We start from the raw sequence: 21,220 nt of genomic DNA, 5'->3' as shown, positions 1-21,220 counted from the left end.
GGATCTTTTTCGCCATTGTAGAGCGACGCATTGCGAGTGGCGCGTACCTAGTGACTCAAGTTGGCATCCAAGATGTTCATCGAAGAGCGACACACACGTACTCGAACCTACCCAGTGACCCAAGTTGGCATCAAAAGGTTCATTCAACAGCGGTACTTACCTAGTCTCGCACCTACAGTAACCCATATCAGCGTGAACGAGGTTCGTTGAAGAGGGGCACCTATGTACACACTGCCACATTCTTAATCGCCCGCGTTCGTCTATCAGTTAGTTTCGAACTCAGTTCCCTCAGCATAGGAACCCAATGATCTAGCCACTCGACCATGAACTACCCAGCAACACAGGTAGATGGGAAAACAATTATACGAAGTTGTAAGGAAGAAGAAGTGCGCCGGTGCAGAGCTCCGCAGCCGGATCGCCAGTGCTCCTGAAGTGGGGCTCGGGCTAGACGTTGTTCCTGGTGTGACTGGCTAAGCCTACGCTGTTGCGTCTTCTCGTCCGCGTCCATCGTGCCGTCCACAGCCGTGTCGGACTTCTTTGCCATAATTGATGGAGGTTTTGCGTGGATTACCGCCGCCTAAACAAAATAACCCGAAAGGATGTTTATCCACTGCCGCGGATCGACGACGCGCTCGACAGCTTACAAGGTGCAGAGTTCTTTTCCTCCCTCGATCTACGCTCTGGTTATTGGCAGGTGTCTACGGCTGCAGAAGATAAGCCTAAAACTGCTTTCATCACACCAGATGGCTTATACGAATTTCGTCTAATGCCATTCGGACTTTGCAACGCGCCCGCGACTTTTGAGCGGATGATGGACACTATTCTTCGAGGCCTCAAATGGAACACGTGCTTGTGTTATTTGGATGATCTAGTAGTGTTCGCACCAGATTTTCCTACTCACCTTCATCGCTTGGAGCAGGTTTTACGCTGTCTCAGTGACGCTGGCCTCCAACTAAATCTGAAAAAATGTCACTTTGGGGCACGCAAGCTGACAATTCTCGGACATGTCGTGTCGAAGGACGCCGTTCTCCCTGATGCCGCTAAGCTCCGTGCTGTTAAAGAATTCCCGAGGCCAACGTGTCTAAAAGACTTGCGCAGTTTCATTGGCCTCTGCTCTTACTTCCGCCGCTTTATTCGAAATTTCGCTTCGATTATGGCACCTCTGACAGAGCTGCTTCGGGGAGACCCCAATCTTTCCGCGTGATCCCCGACTTGCGATGATGCCTTCGCAACACTACGTCGCCTGCTCACAGCACCACCCATACTGCGCCATTTCGATCCAACTGCTCCCACGGAAATCCATACGGATGCTAGCGGTGTTGGTCTTGGCGCTGTGCTCGCCCAGCGAAAGCCCGGCTGCCAAGAATATGTTGTTGCTTACGCGAGCCGCACTCTGATGAAAGCTGAAGCTAACTATTCCGTCACGGAAAAAGGATGTCTCGCGATCATCTGGGCCATCACAAAATTTCGCCCATACCTGTACGGCCGGTCCTTCGATGTCGTTACCGATCACCACGCACTTTGCTGGTTGTCGTCTCTCAAGGATCCCTGCGGCCGCCTAGCCCGGTGGGCATTGAGGCTCCAAGAGTACGATATCCGGGTTGTCTACCGCTCAGCCAAGAAGCACGCCTATGCCGATGCTCTTTCGCGCTCGCCTGTCCACGCCGACATTGTCAGTGTGTCCGTCCTAGACGACCCACTTCTATTCACTTCTGTCGACATGTCTTTGGAGCAGCGCAAGGACTCCTGGATTTCATCTTTGATAGATTACATCTCTAATTCACCTACACGCCCACCATCCCGAGCGTTATGCTGACAAGCTTCGCACTTCGCCATCCGCGACGGAATTGTCTATCGCCGTAACTACAGTTCCGACGGCCGCAAATGGCTGCTTGTAATACCTCGGTAGCTCCGCATTGATGTATGCGCCGCTTTCCACGCCGACCCTCAGTGCGCACACGCTGCTCTCTTCAAGACCTACACCAGACTACGTCATAGGTTTTATTGGCGTGGTATGTGCACATTTGTGCAAAAGTACATTCGCTCTTGCACAGAATGTCAACGCCGCAAGCCTGATCCTTGCCGCCCTTCTGGACCAATGCAACCTTTGCCGTGCCCTTCGCGACCCTTTGACCGGGTTGGGATAGACCTCGACGGGCCTCTGCCATACACAGCTGCTGGCAATCGCTGGGTCCTTGTAGCTGTAGACCATCTCACGAGGTATGCAGAAACGGCCGCTCTGCCAGCCGCGACGGCTCGTGACGTTGCCTCCTTCCTCCTTCAACGCTTCGTTCTACGTCACGACGCTCCCCGCAAACTCCTGAGCGACCGTGGCCGCGTCTTTCTCGCCGATGTCATTCAAGAACTTCTCGCTGAATGCCTCATTATTCATCGCTGTGCCACCGCATATCACCCGCAAACAAACGGATTGACAGAACGCTTTAACCGAACTCTTGGCGACATGCTTTCGATGTATGTCGCCTCCAACCACACCAACTGGGACCTCATCCTTCCCTATGTCACGTACGCCTACAATACGGCGCTCCAGTCAACGACGGGCTTTTCTCCCTTCTTTCTTCTATATGGCCGCGAACCATCATTTCCCATTGACACTATTCTTCCTGACCGTCCCGACTTGTCAGAGGGTACACCTGTTTCCGAAGCCGCCCGGTATGCAGAAGATTGTCGGCAACTAGCTCGCTCCCTTGCAGCGCAAGAACAAGCCCTACAGAAATGTCGTCATGATGACGGGCGCCCCCACTACCAGTTTTCTCCTGACGCTCTCGGTTGGTTGTGGGTGCATCCTACCTCGACACCAGGTGTCTCCTCCAAGTTTGTATCCCGATACCATGGGCCCTACCGGGTTCTACAGCAAACTTCTCCGGTGAACTACGTCATCGAACCCCTGACGCCCCCTACGGACCTTCGTCGCCGAGGCCGCGAAACTGTGCACGTAGATCGGCTCAAGCCGTATCATGAGCCCTTCGTCCTCAGGACACGTTAGGCCTCCCTTGCGGCTCCGTCTTCAGCGAGGGGGGAAGCTGTAAGGAAGAAGAAGTGCGCCGGTGCAGAGCTCCGCAGCCGGATCGCCAGTGCTCCTGAAGTGGGGCTCGGGCTAGACGCTGTTCCTGGTGTGACTGGCTAAGCCTACGCTGTTGCGTCTTCTCGTCCGCGTCCATCGTGCCGTCCACAGCCGTGTCGGACTTCTTTGCCATAAAACATACATTTATAGCTACACCTGGAAAATGCATTGAAGTAGGCCAAAAATGCCGACGCATTAAAATTTGCCTGCCTGGTTCGGTTTCAGAATGTCGGAAAAATCTCGAATCCCGTCCGGTTCAACTGAAAATAGCAGTTGAACTCCGGCTTTCTTCGACAGCCTCGACGCAATCGCGTGCGCCTTCTGATCAGGCCCCCGCGCTTTACCTCACCTCCTGATCTATTTTCGCAGTCTCCAACTTTACTTTCTCTCCTGGTTATGATGGTAGTTAATAGCGCTAAGTGGCCCATAGGGATCTGCCTAATGCCGTCGCCGGACAAGGAGAGGAACAACACCACTGCATCACATGACGTCCTCAAGAGATATTGGTGTGGCACATTAGCGCGCTCTTCGCCCAGCCTCCGCTGCGCTGACAACGAATGTCCAGTGAGCACGTGTTGCTGCACATATAAAGAAGGGCATCCACACACAAACGAGCAAAAATAATGCAAGTTTTCATTACACCATCGTCTTTTATGCCTTTGTCAGCTTAAATTAACATAGAATAAATACAGTGCAGACGGTGTTTGCACGCGAAAGCAGTTCGCGAGAATGGACGTAGTTTTGTAGCACGCTTGTGAGGTGGTGATCAATGACAGATCACTTGAACAATCAAAATATTGTCCATCTGTGAGCAAGTCGGCTCTAGATTCTCAGTGGAATTTAAATTAATGCCCGCGCAAAATTATTTCATGATTGTTCTCTCTGTTCAGGACTACGGGCCCGGAGAGCTGCAGGTTATCAAGGACAGAGAACCAGGCAGCACTTTCAGCTGGGGACCACCAAGCACTGTCACATACCATGCGACAGACGCATCCGAGAACACCGCGACCTGCTCATTCCAAGTTATTGTGAAACGTGAGCGAATATGCAACACTTCGGGCGTGAACAGTTGTTAAAGAGTTTTAGCATGTCTGGTATTCCGGTGAACGCAAGCGCACTGGGCTTTTCACCGGATGAGCGGATGGACAAACGTGAACGGCCGGCACGAGGCAGCCACCTGGTGGCGCAGAGCTCGACAAGGCAAACAGCGGATATTGCAGCAACCAAGTATTTTACTTTGCTACTGGCGCAAATTTTCATCAGAAACACGATTACGCCGCTGCTGAAAATTTACACCAGCAGCTAAGTAGAATGTACCTGGTAATTGCAATATTGGCTCCGTGTTTGTCCGGTTGAGCTCTGCCCCTGAAGCTGGCTGCACTGTGCAGTGTCGCAGAAAATCCGGTGTAGACGCCGCGGGCTTCGCTTGGCGAGCAATCATTTTTTCAACCACAACCGCGCAGGCCCCCCACGTGGCGCACACCTTGTCTTATATTCTTTACAAAGTCATTCCTCGGAATTTTGAGAATGACAGCTAATAAACAGATGTCATGAAAGAAAGGCCTGACAGCGCATGCCTTTTATGATTTTGTGACATGGCCACGCCTCGACCACGCCCCGACGCGGCCGGCATTAGTGGCGTGCGTCTCAACTACGTCCTGACGTGGCTGGCGTGCCGGACAGCAGCAGCCGCAGCAGCGCACAACAGCAGCAGCAATGGGAAACTCGAAGGGAGAGGCAAAGAAAACCTGGCTTTAATATGTTCGAGCCTGTGCAATTTGTTGGGCTTTGCCTGGCGCGCGATTTACTAGATAGCAGAGCGTGCGGCTGCGGAGCGAGCATGGCGAGCGGCAGCCGCTCGCTCTACCTTTCGCATTGCCAGGCGCCCGCAGACGCTGTCACGCCGACGGCGAAGCCCATGGTCGTCGACGACGACGAATAATATGCAACGCGCTTCAGGTACCCGTCGGACGACGACTGCGATATTCCCCCAATTAGGAGTTGGAGTTCGCCTACGAACCCGATGAAGAAATGTAGCCTCAACACCACAGTACCGCTCTGAAAAGTGCTGTCATCGCTCGGCAAAGTGGTGCCGTCGTGCTTAATAGTCGTGTCATCGGCAAAGAACACTCAACGCAATGTGCGCGAAACACTAATGAGAACTCCGCAAAATAAAACAGCTGAGAGATCGGAATATGGCCGGTTTGTCGTCTTGCGTTGCTGCGACATCATAAGCAGCAACACTGCACTCGGAAACTTAGCTTTGCTGCACTAAACACAGCAACATTTCGCTGCAACACTAAACTCGGCGACATAACTCAGCGACAATGCTCTCGCATTTGCACATCATAAGAATCACTTAGGTGCCCCCCATAGTTTCTACAGCGAATATGTTAAGGCCTTGTTCTCCCAGAATCGCGTCCGTGTGTAGACACAAACTCCCCATACGTGGCCCGATCCCGAATATTGTGCAATGCCGGGCCCACCCGCGCCGGAGGTGAAGGAGGCGTTAAGCACTTCCCATACGTGGGCCGATACCGAAGCTAGTGCAATTCTGGGCCAACCCGTGGCAGAGGTGAAGCAGGCGTTAAGCACTTCCCATACGTGGGCCGATCCCGAAGATAGTGCAATGCTGGGCCGACCCGTGGCGGAGGTGAAGCAGGCGTTGAGCACCTCCCGTACGTGGGCCGATATCGAAGATAGGGCAATGCTCGGCCGACCCGTGGCGGAGGTGAAGCAGGCGTTAAGCACCTCCCACACGTGGGCCGATACCGAAGATAGTGCAATGCTGGGCCGACCCGTGGCGTAGGTAAAGCAGGCGTTAAGCACATCCCACACGTGGGCCGATACCGAAGATAGTGCAATGCTGGGCCGACCCGTGGCGTAGGTGAAGCAGGCGTTAAGCACCTCTTATACGTGGGCCGATACCGAAGGTAGTGCAATGCCAGGCCAACCTGCGGCGGAGGTGACGGCGGCGTTAATCACATACGTGGGCCGTACCCGAAGATTATGCAATACATGGTCGACCCGCGGCGGACGTGCAGCTCGCCATTAAAGGGCACACATACACAGCTTCGCTGGTCATCCTTCTTCATGGAGTGAGAGAGCAGTGTCTTTTATTCCTGCCTCACAAAGTATACAGTACTAATCTAAAATCAAACCGATCGAACAAATTTTCATTGCATACTTGCGATGTTCAGAGTAAAATTGTGGTATGTACTATTAAGTCGTCGTCGGGTCATCGGCTATCTGTGTTGGTAGGTAGGTTATCTTTAATTTATCCCTCCGTAACTACAAATACTAAAAGTGGGCTAATTTGTATTTTGTCAATGGTAGCTCATTTTCCAGATGCTCTCAGTGCCTGTGTACTCTCTGTGGTGACACCTCGATTAAATACCACATCGCTCTCTTTCCTTCTTTTCTCGCTTCTAACAAGTGTGCAAGCGCAGAAATGATATGCCATATTTAGTGTTCATGTGCTTCGTGTTGTCCTGGTTAGCTCATATGGTAAGAGCAACCGCCCCGGAAAGGCACCGGTCTCGGGTTCTATCCCCCGGACCAGGACGACGTCAACTGCGAAGCTTTCTTTCTCAGCCGTATGTTGTACGGCAGGGTGGGATACAATATCTCCCTCTAACTCACATGATTTAGCGTCATATATCGAATGCATTATGTGGAAACTCTCCAGCGTATTTTTCAAGGGGCAGCTCTTATTCATTACTGTATTTCTCTTACGTTTGCAGCTTACAAGTGCCCTTATGTTGCACCGCCGAAACACGGTTTCGTGACGTGCGACTCTGAGACTGAGCGTCAATTCTGCAGTGTTTACTGCGATCAAGGCTACGAGTTCGTCTTCAAGCCAGACGCCCTCTATCGATGCAAGCAGACAAAGCAGGGAGGACACTGGAGCACTTTCTCGAGAAATCACAGATTCCCGTGGCCAGATTGTGCTGGTACGAGCTTCCCTCCCAATCGGCGGATACAGAGCTGCTTAAGTTTTCGTAATCTTTGCGCACGACTTAACGTACGGGCAACAAACGAGCCTGCTGTAAGAAGTTGTGTAGTTGCAGTTGCTCGATGGTTGCTTCGAAGGCGCACTCTCCCTGCAGGATTACTTCGAGAGGAATGGAAAGGACGAATTACCAGCGGCGCCTAAGAATTATCTTTTGGTTTGCTGTTCTTTATGCTCAATTCTGCATTGTTTAAGCGCCGTATTGTATTGCTTTGTGTGCCTGAATAACAGGAAAAACAAATTTTTTGATTATAGAGGAAGCCTTTTGGGCTATTTTGTGACGTAGCGCCCTTGAAACAAAGAAGGGAAAACAACTTGTAGAAGGCCTCGTTTCAATAATGTATTACGTTACTTCCAATAGCATACGTTCTAGCAAAGTAATCAGTGATTAAAAGAATATTCAAGAGATTACTGCGGGTGATGCTTTAGGAACCTGCATGGTAGAGTCAGACCGGCATGTGTGTTGCAAAAAGGCGAAAAGGGTATTTTCCTCAGCGAAATACTACGACCTACACGCAAGCCCTCAGACCCCCTGCTTCGTCACCCTCGTTGTTTGCTCACGCCGCTCATCCAGTTGCCTTGCACCAGCCCAACCGGTACAATACATCGCAGAACGACGCACTCCTCCAGCGTTTCCCCCTGCCGGCCCTCCTACTGTGCTTCAGCCGGAGCAGCCAGTTCATTAAGCCGACGATCGACGCATGACCTCTCGGAAGTCGGAAGTTTGGTGCACACCGGACCGCCGTCCTGTGCGCTTCCACTGTGATGAGGCCGATCATTTGTACCGCCAGTGCCCATACCGACGTCTCGGGTTGCGGGGCTTTTCCGCCTAGTCGCCGCCACCCAGACTTAGCCAACTACCACGGGATATTGAAGATTATCTGGCTCAACAGCGCACGCCACCGCCTACAGAGTGAAAGTCACGCTCCCCATCGCCAAGGCAATTTTCACCACCGCCCCAGCGATATTCGAGCGCAAGATCGCCAAGTCGCCGCGGGGAAAACCAACTACAGCGACCTTTGCGGGTGAGGCCGCTGGGAGTGGACGCGCTGAAGACCTCTGATCGGCGCGAACAAAGACGCGCACCGATTCGATGTCATCTGCAGCTGAACAGAATGACCGGTTTTCGCTCGACACACCGGTGGTGATCGATGGTTACGCAGTTAGCGGTTTAGTGGATACCGGTGCGGACTTTTCTATCTTGAGCGGCAAGATGGCGACGCTTCTGAAGAAAGCAGTTACCCCTTGGCATGGCTCGCAGATTCAGACGGCTGGTGGTCACGTTGTTACTCCGCTGCGAACATGCGCGACTAAAGTTCGGATTCGAGGATCGACATTTGCGGCGAGCTGCCGTGCCCTGTGCGAATGCTCCCGTTACGCCATTCTCGGGTTGACTTTCTGCAAGAATACGGCGCTGTTATTGACCTACGGGAAGGTGTAGTCACCTTCTCAGCCGACCGAGCAATCGACGGATACGAAGACAACCGACGTGACGACGCCCTTCATGTTTCTGCCGAAAGCGTTACGCTTCCTCCACGAGCCAGTGTCCTAGTCAAGGTTATGTGTGGTGGAATGCGCGAAGGCGAAGTGGTTGCAGAAAGCAACTTATCCGATCTACTAACGCAAGGTGTTTGTGCGGTTACGAGTGTGCTACAACTTAGTCATGGCCATTCTCAGTTGCTTGTCACCAACTTCAGCAATAAGCATCGCCACCTTTTCCGCGGTACTTCGATTGCGTTTGCCGACTGTGACCAGTGGCTACGTCATCAAGGATATTCTGATACGCATGCGCAAGCCTGGCCTGCCTGTGTATTAACACACATGCTTCTCGAAATAAAGCACTCTTACGTTTCCTGCTTCTCGGCTGTCTACAACGACGAAACAGAAAATATGGCTGAAGCTTTTGCCTCTCAAGCCGTGGCGATGCCTGACAAGTCATTGGGCAACATCGACATTAATTCAGAGCTATCAAAAGACAACCAGGCAGCACTGCGCGAGCTCTTGCTTGAATTCGGGGGATGCCTCGCAAGTACATCTAAGGTACGCCAGACTTCAATCACAAAGCACAGGATCATCACATGCGACGACGTACGTCCGATACGCCAGCAGCCCTACCACGTGTCAGCGAAAGAACGAGAAGCGATTCGTACGCAAGTAAAAGAGACGCTTGAAGACTGCGTTATTGAACTTTCCAACATCTCATGGTCGTCTCCGGTCGGTCTTGTCAAAAAGAAAGACCCAACGACACGCTTCTGCGCCGAATGCCGGAAGCTCAACAACGAGCTAAAAAGGACGTTTACAGACCACTGCCAAGTATCTAGGACTCGTTAGACAGAGTGCGGCACGCCCAGTATTTTTCATCACTCGATTTGAAAAGCGAGCAGATTCAGGTAGAGGAACGAGACCGCGAAAAAACTGCCATTCTGACTCCCAACGCCCACTATGGATTTCGAGTGCTCCCTTTCGTCTTATGTTCAGCCCCAGCTACTTTCCAGCGTATGATGGATACTGTCCTCGCTGCACTGAAGTGGCAGACTTCTCTCGTGTATCTTGATGACGTAGTAGCCTTTTCTGAAACATTTGAGCAACATCTTCATCGCTTGCCGAATGTGCTAGAAGCGATCCGTTCGGCTGATCTCACGCTTAAACCAGAAAAGTGCCATTTCCGTTATGGAGAGCACAAGTTTCTGGGACAAGTGGTAAACGCCAGATGAGTTCGACCCGATCCCGACAGGCTTTCCGTGGTAGCAGCAATTCCTCCTCCGGCCGACAAGAAGGCCGTGCGGCATTTCCTAGGCTTGTGTGCGTATTATTGTCGTTTCTATGAAAACTTCTGTGAGTTAACGGACTCGCCTGACCTGACCTGACCTGACTCGCCTTATAAAGAATGACACGCCATTTGCCTGGCCGAGTGAGCAAGAAACGGCCTTCGCTGAACTACGTCAATGCATGCAGTCAGCACCTGCCCTGGCGCATTTTGACGACGACACTGACATCTAGGCATACTGACGCCAGTAGCATCGGCTTTGGCGCAGTACTCGTCCAACGTCAAGACGGTATTGAAAAAGTAATAGCTTATGCTAGCCGCTCGTTGTCCCATGCTGAGGCGAACTATTCTCCCACAGAAAAATAGTGTCTCGCGGTTGTGTTGGCGGTCACGAAGTTTCACCCTTATGTTTACGACCGTCCTTTCAAAGTGGTGACAGACCACCATGCCCTGTGTTGGTTGGCAAACATACGCTATCCTTTAGGATGATTGCGAAGATGGAGATAGCGGCTACAGGAATTTGACGTCACTATCGTTTAGAAGTCTGGCCGCAAGCACGAAGACGATGACGCATAGTCGTGTGCACCCGCCAAATCTCTCAGTCGAGATTCAGAGGACAATGACGGCTTACTGGGCGGCATTACTGCATCGGACTTGATAAGACGGCAGCGTGGCGACGCTGAAGTTCGACCTATCATGGACCACTTAGAGGGCAGGCCAACAAACATTACTCGCCATCTATGTCGCGTATTGACGTCTATCTGTCAACACGACAACGTGCTTTACAAGAAAACTGCCCGTTCGAATGACCGCGCCTACCTCCTCGTGGTTCCAAAAGACTTGCGGGGTGACATTCTTTTCGCTTGCCATGACGAGCTGACACCTAGCCACTTAGGCTCCTCACGAACGCTTGCCGGATGCGCGAGATGTATTACTGGTCCACGCTTTCGGCGATCGTCAAGCAGTATGTTAAAGGCTGCTGTGAATGCCAGCTCGCTCATCTGGCCGCTAATTTCAACCTTGTAATGATAAGGGTGGCCGAGCGGCTCTCGCGAGTCGCGGGGGTCCGACACACCATCTTTGCCGACGATATAACGGCCTGGTTCCCAGGAGGAAGCGATTAACGCTATCGAGGAGCATCTGGACGGGCCTGGGTTAGTATGCTCTGCAAGCAAGTATGAGCTGTTGGTGATTCCACCGAAAGGAGCAGCTACGAAGAGGAAAGGCAAGAAACCTGCGAGAGATGTTAAGAAAGGCCCAGCTGAGGTGCAAGTGTTGCCAGCCAGTTGCGACGACGGCGGCGTCAACTTTCAAGGAACGCCACCGTTACGCTCTAGCCTCGTCGCCGTTGTGACTGAATGAGTTCGACGAAGCAGGCTTTGTGCCGCAACACGACACCGCCAACCGGGTGGGCCGCGAGCGCGGGAGTTGCCGCGGGAACGTCGTCAGGCACCCCTTCCCACGCGCCGACCAAGACACAGGACAATGGCTACCCGGCCGCGATGCGAGGGTCAGCTCCGAGTTCCACGAAATTCGTGTGATGTCGGTTTCGGACCGTGAACTTGTGTGTGTGTGTGCGTGTGTGTGTGTGTGTGTGTGTGTGTGCGTGTGTGTGTGTGTGTGTGTGTGTGTGTGTGTGTGTGTGTGTGTGTGTGTGTGTGTGTGTGTGTGTGTGTGTGTGTGTGTGTGTGTGTGTGTGTGTGTGTGTGTGTGTGTGTGTGTGTGTGTGTGTGTGTGTGTGTAAGCCGTCCCGGGGAGAGGCGGCGTGTTTGCAATGACTGGACGAACGTTTCCGCCCCCTTGGAATCAAGGGGAGGACCGAGTGTTTATGAACCGCTGTTGTGCAGCTGCTCAATACACTTTCTTAAGCAGTCATGTTAGACTGAGGCACTTTCTTAAGCAGTCATGTTAGACTGAGACACTCTCTCAAGCAGTCATGTTAGACTAACGTACTTTCTCTCGAAGTCATGCTAGACTGATGAACTGCATGTAAATACTGTAAATGAACCCTTATTCCTCGTTCTCGATGAGAAGCAGTCCTTCCCTTCATCAACGTCCTCAGCGCGGATAATTTGGACGACGGCATGGGCCACCTACCTTCTAATTCATGCCAGATTCGAATCTTGACAACGGGTTACGGGCGAAGGGATTGAGCCCCCAATCCTGACAACTGGCTGACAGCGGTGAGATGGACTTTGCGACGTGGTGCTGTGTCTGCGTTGAGTGCTTGGCTCTTGCTTAGACTCTCTAGGCTTCATTTTGTGGTTTAGAACAGTAGGGAAGCTAGATTGTTGAGCGTTAGCTAGGTTGTGTTTTCCTAGCTAGATTTAGCGAGCAGGAACGAGGCAGTAAAGCAGCAATCATGGAGTTAAGGAGACTGCTGAGAGATGAATTGTTGATTGTTGGTGAGGAACTGGGCCTAGATGTACGCAAGGAAATGCTAAAATCGGAATTATTGCAGCTAATTTCCGAACAGGCCATTGAGGAAGAAATTGAAATGGGGTTGGAACTTCTGAAAAAACGAGAAGAACGGACAGAGAGAGAGAGCGGAACGTGAGTTCAGAAAAATGCAACTTGAAGTTAAAAGCAAACGTTTGGAGTTGTCTCAAGGAAGTGAAGGAGCTCTTGGACCATCAAGCGAGGCAAAATCATAACGCATGGACAGGCTATTAAAGCAATTTGAGGTCGGGTCCAACATAGGCTTGTTCCTATGCAATTTTGAAAGGACTTGCGAGAAGATGAGCTTCGGTCCGAGTACATGGCCAAAGCGGTTGCTGTCTATGTTGCCTGTGAGGCGGCAGAAGTAATCGCTAGACTGAGTGCCCAGAATGCATATGATTATGCAAAAGTTAAGGCTAGTCTCCTGAAGAAATACCGCCTTTCAGCCGAAGCTTTTCGGCAAAGGTTTAGGAGCACAGGCAAGAAAGATAGAGAGGGGCATCCGGAGTTTGCATATATCTTAAAGGCCAACCTAGTCGAGTGGCTGAAAAGCGCGGAAGCGTGCGACAGCAGAGACATGATCATTGAATGCATGTATCTAGAGCAGTTTTACAGAAGCATCCCACAATCTGTGAAGCTGTGGGTGCAAGACAGAGGAATAGTAAACACTGTGGAAAGGGCGGCTGAATTAGCCGAAGAATACGCAACGCGTAGAAAGTTGAAAGCCGAGGACGGAAATTGGGACGGTCGAAATGGACCGCGGAAACCATTTCCATTCAAAAAGGACTCGACTCGACGACCGGAGCCTGTAGACGTGGAGGAAAAGCCCGCAGAAAAGAGCGAGGAGGAATCTAACGGCGAAACTGTACAAAAAGCGCAGAAAAGAAAATTCGAATCTTTTAGACCAGTCCGCTGTTACCAATGCCACAAACTGGGACATATAGCTGTGAACTGCGGGAAGCCCAGAGTAGTTTTTTCTACGTAGAGAGAAAAGACGAGAATATGGAACTTTTGAGCCCATATCTTCACGACCTGCAAGTTAATGGCAAACCATGCCGAGTGCTAAGAGACAGTGCCGCCACGATAGACATTGTCCATCCGTCTTACGTGACGGTAGATGACTTTACTGGAGAAGTAGCATGGATCAAACAGGCTGTAGAAGAACACAGCGTGTGTCTGCCCATGGCCAAAGTCAAAATCAGTGGACCATTTAGGGAGCTAGAGACTGAGGCTGCAGTTTCCAAATTTTTGTCACTGCAGTACACTTACATCTTTTTGAATCGTTCGAATTAGTTACTGCGTGACAAAGGACTTAAACTGGGAGAGGGCATAGTACAGGCATTGACGCGAGGCCAAGCTCGTAAAATCGCGTTGCTTTCGGCTGAAAATGCACAAGCTGCTCCAGCGGAAGCAGAAAGGGGGATAACTTCAATACCCGAATCCGAGCTAGGCTCGACGGATGAAAAATCAGTCGAGGAGAGCCTGCCAGCTGACCAGCTCAATGAGAGCGTATCACTAGAGAGTCAAAGTTCAAGCCTGCAGGAAGAGGAAGCTGACGCAAACGCAAGCGAGACAGGGTCGTTATTATCACCGGCCTCAAAGAACTTTGATCAGCTCTTACGTGTGGATAGAGAGTCACTGGCAGCCGAGCAGAAGAATGATGAGAGCTTAGCTAAATTACATTACACAGCTAAAGAAGGCATTGCTAGGCGCAACGTGACGATACATGAGAGAGGAGGATTGTTGTATCGGCACTACAGAGATCGAAAGGGTCGGATTTAAATCAGTTAGTCGTACCTACTAAGTATAGGGAGGACCTTTTGAGTCTCTGTCATGGAAATGGGTGGTCAGGCCACCTAGGCATAAACAAATAAAAGCAAAGATTGCTTATGGAATACTACTGGCCTGGCTGTTTTAAAGACGTAGAAAACTTTATATGATCCTGCGACGCCTGCCAGCGCTCTGGTAAACCAGGAGAGACATGGAAAACTCCACTAAAGGTAGTGCCCTTAAAAACAGAGACTTTCATACGACTTGTAATAGATACGGTAGGGCCTCTAGCAAAAACAAACTCAGGTTACAGGTACTTGCTTACCATGCTGTGTCCGGCTACAAAGTTTTCTGAAGCAATCTCTCTGAAAGAGCTCAGCTCCACCGAAGTAGTAGACGTGCTTTTGACAGTGTTTGCACGAGTTGGGTTTCCAGCCGAAATTCTGGCGGATCAAGGGTCAGTATTCACCAACGCACTGACTTCCACATTCTTGCAAAAGTGCGGGGTAAAGTTAATACACAGTTCTGTCTATCACCCTCAGTCAAACAGTGTAGAGAGGTGGCATTCGGTGCTTAAGCGAGTTTTGCGTGCGCTCTGTTACGAGCACAAGCAGGGCTGGGAGAACTGTCTACCGGCAACTTTGTTTGCTTTGCGAACGGTTCCACATGAAGCGACAGGGTTCTCGCAAGCAGAACTAGTGTATGGGAGGACACTCCGTTCTCCACTGAGAATGTTAAGAGAGATGTGGGAGGAAAGAGGAGAGAGTCCAAGAGTAGTAGAATACGTGCTAAATCTGCTGGAACGGCTAAGCGCAACCCAAGAACTAGTCGGAAATAACATGGGAGTAGCTCAAAAGAACGCCAAATTCTATTACGACAAGAATGCGAGGCTTCGTACGTTTAACGCCGGAGACCAGGCAAGGATCCTCAAACCTTCCAGAAAGAACAAGCTTGAAGTTCACTGGGACGGGCCCGTTAAAGTGTTGCACAAACTTTCAGATACTAACTGTGCTCTGAAAATGCCCGATCGCAGGAAGGAGGTGAGGATATATCACTGCAATTTGATGAAGCCGTATATAGAGCGGAGCGTAGTCGTTAACTATACCATCAAAGAGCAGGATGGCACTAGTACCAAGTTTAAGGAGTATAGGGCGACCTCCAACTCTGCAATCGGCATAGAAGAAGTAGTAAAACATTCGGTAAGCTCGCACGCTCTAAGACCCGAGCAACTAGATGAGCTAAAATAGGTGTTAGGGGAATATCTCGAGAAATTCAGCTATCGGCCGGGTAGAACCGAACTAATAACGCGTGAAATGGAGCTGACAACAACCGAACCCGTAAGATCAAAGCCTTACAGGGTGTCTCCAAGACAGAGACAAATTATGGAGGCAGAGATACAGCGCGTGCTAGAGTTGGGAGGTATTGAGCCCGCTGAGAGTGACTACACGTCACTACTAATACTAGTAGAAACCCCTAACAAGGACTCTCGTCCGTGCTTTGACAACAGGAAGTTAAATGCCATCACTAGGGATCAGCTGCAGCCGATACCCAACATTGAGGAACGAATTGAAAGAGTTAGCGCTGCTAAACACATTTCAACTATATAGATCTCGTGCGGGGGTACTGGCAAGTTCCCCTTTCAGAAAGTGCCAGCCGCTATGCCGCATTCATCTCACCTGTAGGCACTTTTCGACCTCTCGCACTCAGCTTCGGGCTGAAGAGCGCGCCGTTTAGCTTCTCTAAGTTAATGGATATTGTCCTAAAGGACTTGCAGGAGTTCGCCTTGTCATATCTGGATGATGTAGCAATTCTTTCGGGCAGCTGGGAACAACACGTATCGCACCTCAAACACGTGTTCTCACGGTTGAGGGAAGCCAGCTTAACGATTAAAGCGGAAAAGTGTAGGTTAGGCTGCTCGCAGCTTACTTATCTGGGCCATGTTGTCGGCCAGGGCACGAGACGGCCGGCCGAGCTGAAAATAGCTACGATTGGAGAATTTGCTCAGCCGCACACGAAAACAGACCTTCGTTCATTTTTGGACTTAGGGGTACTATCAACGGTACATTCCGAATTACTCGCAAATGGCAAGTCCATTAACGGACGCCCTCCGAAAGGGAGCACCGAGTAGCATACACTGGCATAAGGACAAAGAAAACGCTTTCCAACGTTTGAAAACTCTATTGGTTTCTCGTCCTGTGCTTCGCGCGCCAGACTACACAAAGGAATTCACAGTTCAATGCGACGCAAGCGACAGAGGTATAGGCGTGGTACTTAGTCAGGTCGGCGACGATAACGAGGAGCATCGTATCCTCTATGCCAGCCGTAAACTAAATGTAAGAGAGGAAGCCCACAGCGCTTCAGAGAAGGAATGGGCTTGTTTAGTTTGGGCCGCCTAGAAGTTGTCGTGTTACTTGTACGGAGCGAAGTTCATCTTCGAGACCGACCACTGTCCTCGGACGTGGCTCAATCAAATGTCACACAAAAATGGCCGCTTTCTCCGATGGAGCCTCACTCTCCAAGAGTACAACTTCTCCGTTAGATATAAGAAAGGAAAGTTGCATAGCAATGCGGATGGTTTGAGCAGCCTAATTTGAATTATGCTTTTGAGGGTCTCGCCTAAATTTTAGGGTTACTAGTGTTAATTTTGTTAAAGAATATCCCCTCTCATTTAGCAGGATTCCCTTCATGATTCCTGAATTTGGCAGCACGGAATTGCTTCAAAGAAATTGGCATAGCGAAATGCAGCATTTTTTGTTTCGGCACTTATGTTTTCTTTGAAGCCTAGCGGGTCTAAAGTGAGAGTCAATGTACGTCATCTCGGCCCAGAGCCGTGTTGTGGGGTTCATTTTGCAGTTGCCTGTCCTTGTTGGATCTTTTGTGGCGGTGACATCATTACACAAGTGGTTATTACGAGCCAAGACATCACCCCCTGGCCACCAGCCGTTCTCTTCCAGGCCAGCGGTTATCAGCGCTGGACAGTCGAGACTTTCCGGGCCATGGAGGCGCTGTTAAGAACGGCCCAGCTGAGGTGCAAGTGTTGCCAGCCAGTTGCAACGACGGCGGCGTCAACTTTCAAGGAACGCCACCATTACGCTCTCGCCTCGTCGCCGTTGTGACTGAATGAGTTCGACAAAGCAGGCTTTGTGCCGCAACACGACACCGCCAACCGGGTCGGCCGCGAGCGGGGGAGTTGCCGCGGGAACGTCGTCGGGGACCCCTTTCCACGCGCCGACCAAGGCGCAGGACAATGGCTACCCGGGCGCGCTGCGAGGGTCAGCTCCGAGTTCTACGAAATTCGTGTGATGTCGGTTTCGGACTGTGAACCTGTGTGCGTGTGCGTGTGTGTGTGTGTGCGTGTGTGTGTGTGTGTGCGCGTGTGTGTGTGTGTGTGTGTGTGTGTGTGTGTGTGTGTGTGTGTGTGTGTGTGTGTGTGTGTGTGTGTGTGTGTGTGTGTGTGTGTTTGTTTGTGTGTGTGTGTGTGTGTGTGTGTGTGTGTGTGTGTGTGTGTGTGTGTGTGTGTGTGTGTGTGTGTGTGTGTGTGTGTGTGTGTGTGTGTGTGTGTGTGTGTGTGTGTGTGTGTGTGTGTGTGTGTGTGTGTGTTTGTGGGGACAGGCGGCGTGTTTGCAATGACTGGACGAACGTTTCTGTCCCCTTGGAATCAAGGGGAGGACCGAGTGTTTATAAACCGCTGTTGTGCGGCTGCTCAGTACACTTTCTTAAGCAGTCATGTTAGACTGAGACACTTTCTTAAGCAGTCATGTTAGACTGAGACACTTTCTTAAGCAGTCATGTTAGACGGAGACACTCTCTCAAGCAGTCGTGTTAGACTGACGTACTTACTCTCGAAGTCATGCTAGACTGATGAACTGCATGTATATACTGTAAGTAAACCCTTATTCCTCGTTCTCGATGAGAAGCAGTCCTTCCCTTCATCAACTTCCTCAGCGTGGATAAGTTGGACAACGGCATGGGCCAGCTACCTTCTAATTCATGACGGACTCCAATCTTGACAACGGGTTACGAGCGAAGGGATTGAGCCGCCAATCCTGACAGAGAGCAAGAGACGGTAAAGATCAAGACGAGCGGTGGTCATACGATATGCGTGCGGTCGATCTCGCGAGTGAAAATTCGTGTGTCGTGATAAACTGGTTTCCGGCGCACATGGGCAGTGATGTGTCGGATCGCGGCAACGCAAACGACGTCGAAACGGTGAACGCAGCGGCGTGAGGACTAACCAACCGTGCCGCTGTTCTGGGGTCGAGCCGTCGTGGTGGTAGGAAACCAAGGACAGAATGATCTCCTACAACGAAATTGTGAAGTGGTACAGACTAGAGAGGAGGACTATGCCGCCACCTCATCCGGGCTTGACCCTTAAGGAAGCGGTGTTATACCGATAACTTCAGATGGGGTAGTCATTCACCCCGGTGCTGATGAGGGACGTCTGTCCGAGTGCTTATGTGAGTGACCTTTGTTGTGCGTGCTGAAAGGAAAGAGGCACTGCAGCTCACATCCTTTGGGACTGGGCCAAGAATCCGCACGAAGTTGCAACGATGGCAACGATGCCGCGGTGGCTCAAGGCCGCAACGAGGTGCTACGATAACGAGGTCCAAGCCTAGGCCGTCCAGCAGATCTCGGCGGCCCTCGAAGGGCAACGACCGAGCGAAACCGGTGGGAGGCTGCCACCCCAAAAGAGGGGCAGGAGCGGTCGACCAAAGGGAGTAGTGTGGCCACGGCCGGAGTAGAGGCGCCACACGCCGGGAATACGTCATGGTCGGGTCACGGTGACGCCTCCCTTACAGGGGAAGGCTAATCGTTCTGCAGGCATTCCTAACAAAGTTGCTTCGCTCGCTCGCTCGCTCGCCCATGAAGCCTGCCGCGTTATTGCAACCTATCGAACGACCTCATAAGCCATTCGACCAAGTCGGCTTCGACATTCTTGGGCCTTTTCCTCTCTCGACCGACGGCAAGAAGTGGGTGATTGTCACGACTGAATATTTAACCCGCCATGCCGAGACAGAGGTACTCCCACGAGCCACGGCATCTGAGGTCGCGCAGTTCTTCACGTGCCACATTGTATTGTGCCATGGCGCTCCGTCCACTGTAATCACAGACAGAGGGACGGCGTTCACAGCACAGCTCATGCACGCAACACCAGGCATCGAAAGACGACTGCTTACCATCCGCAGCCCAACGGACTTACGGAGCGACTAAACAAGATCATCACGGACATGATCTCTATGTATATTGACCTCCAGCACAAAACATGGGATCATATTTTGCCTTACGTGACCTTCGCGTACAATACGTACCGCCGTACCATACACAACGCGCTTTATACCGTTTCGTCTCCTTTACGGCCGCGAAGTTCAGACGATGCTGGACGCTATGCTGTTGAGTCAGGACGACGAGCGCCTAGCTACTGACGCCGAAGTATTTGCTCAGCGCGCTGAGGAAGCTCGTCAGCTTGCGCGGCTGCACCTCGGTCAGCATGCAGGTGAACGGCGTTATAACGTCCGCCACAGACAAGTATGCTACAACCCCGGCGCCCAAGTTTGGGAGTGGACTCCCGTTCGCCGCCGCGGCCTTAGTGAAAAGAATACCTGCCGGTATTTTGGCCCATAGAAAGTGCTGCACCGCATTAGCAACCTGAACAACGAAGTCGTTCCCGACAGTGCGGCTCAAACATAGCGAAGACAACAACCTAGCCCGGACATCGTTCACGTCGTACGCATGAAGCCATATCTTGCGCGTTCGTCATTATTATATTTTTTATTCATTTATTCATTTTTTATTTTGTGCTCATATTTGCAGCTAATTCGGTAATAATTACCCCTCCGGTTCTTGAGACTCTGCATGTCATGCTTCGCCACTGCTGTACTTGTGGCTTTCCTGCCGCTGTGACTGTGTTCTTTGCGCGAGCATCTGCCTTTACCATGTTTCTTTGCCCCCTCTTTTTCTTACGCCACTTCTTCACCATCTTCACCTGTGCCCACTACTGCCCACCTGCAGTAGTGGGCACAGTCCAAACGAATAGGCAAGAAGAACAAGACGGAAGATGCGCGTGCTACCCTCGCCCGCTCGGTAGCCAGGTCCCACCGCCGTGTGTTTCGGGAGCCAGTTGTCAGGATTAAACGTCGCGAGTACTCTTTGAAGACACGTGACAATATATACATACGTAGCGCCTGCTTATCGCTATCATGAACCGTCGCGAGGGAAGCACATCGGTGGCATAAATCGCACGGCTAACGCTTGCGTCACTGCCCTGTCGCCTTTTAAGCGGTAGCACACGCGGCTAGATGCTATGTTCGTTTGTGCAAGAAACGTTTGCGATTGCTCCAATCGAGACGCGCTATCTGGCATGTCACGTGGTATTTTTTTATTATTTCGCGTGCATATGCAGTAAGCGGAAGAACACTAATGCCTAATAGATGAAAGTTACAACTGCCTAATCGGGCGTTTTGCAAAGCGCCGTACAACTTTCTGATTCGAATTTTTTGCCTCACTTCGTTGCTTCAGAAGTCGGTTTATTAATCTTTACTAATTATGCAATTAAGCCGAATACAAAAAATAGCGTGACTTACTCATACGCTGGTCAGCAACATGCACTTGATCGCGTCGTCTTAGAGTGCATCGGCATATTTTAAAACTGTGGCTCCCTATATATATATATATATATATATATATATATATATATATATATATATATATATATATATATATATATGTGTGTGTGTGTGTGTGTGTATGTGTGTGTGTGTGTGTGTGTGTGTGGTTAAGCTATGTACACCCTACATATATATGGCTCTTGTCGGTTGAGGCCTGACCCCGGTCGAAACGTAGGAATTAATGAATCGTCCATTTCGTATGTGTGTCCTCTTCCTACAACTGCCTGTTTAACTACCAAATCGCGGCACACCCTTAATTTATATATATATATATATATATATATATATATATATATATATATATATATTGTAAGCACTATTAACGTACTTCGTCGTTTTCATTTGTACATGGCCATCATCATCTTCTTAGTTCTTCGACTTCTTCGCGCGTGAGCTGGGGGCGTTGCCTTTTGTGGAATAAACAGCGCTGGACAACTCGATCGGTCTCGGTATTATAAAGTGGTGGAGGTGCGTCAAGATCCCGA

General features: G+C 50.8%; 1 protein-coding gene across 3 annotated transcripts in view; it reads left to right on the top strand.

The window, feature by feature from the left end:
• The window catches only part of LOC142578609 (sushi, von Willebrand factor type A, EGF and pentraxin domain-containing protein 1-like), a 370,493-nt gene that overhangs the window by 147,433 nt on the left and 201,840 nt on the right, over positions 1–21,220 (top strand). For 2 of the 3 annotated variants that reach the window (XM_075688012.1, XM_075688010.1), the window contains exons 11-12: positions 3,973–4,117; positions 6,826–7,035. In XM_075688012.1, the coding sequence (XP_075544127.1) occupies positions 3,973–4,117; positions 6,826–7,035 (355 nt within the window). The remainder of the gene's footprint in view (positions 1–3,972; positions 4,118–6,825; positions 7,036–21,220) is intronic. The other variant, XM_075688011.1, reaches the window with a different exon arrangement.

The sequence above is a fragment of the Dermacentor variabilis genome, chromosome 4 (assembly GCF_050947875.1).
Source record: "Dermacentor variabilis isolate Ectoservices chromosome 4, ASM5094787v1, whole genome shotgun sequence".
NCBI classification, from domain to species: Eukaryota; Metazoa; Arthropoda; class Arachnida; order Ixodida; family Ixodidae; genus Dermacentor; species Dermacentor variabilis.
The sequence above is the reverse complement of the archived record's forward strand: the minus strand, read 5'-3'. Positions and strand labels throughout refer to the sequence as shown.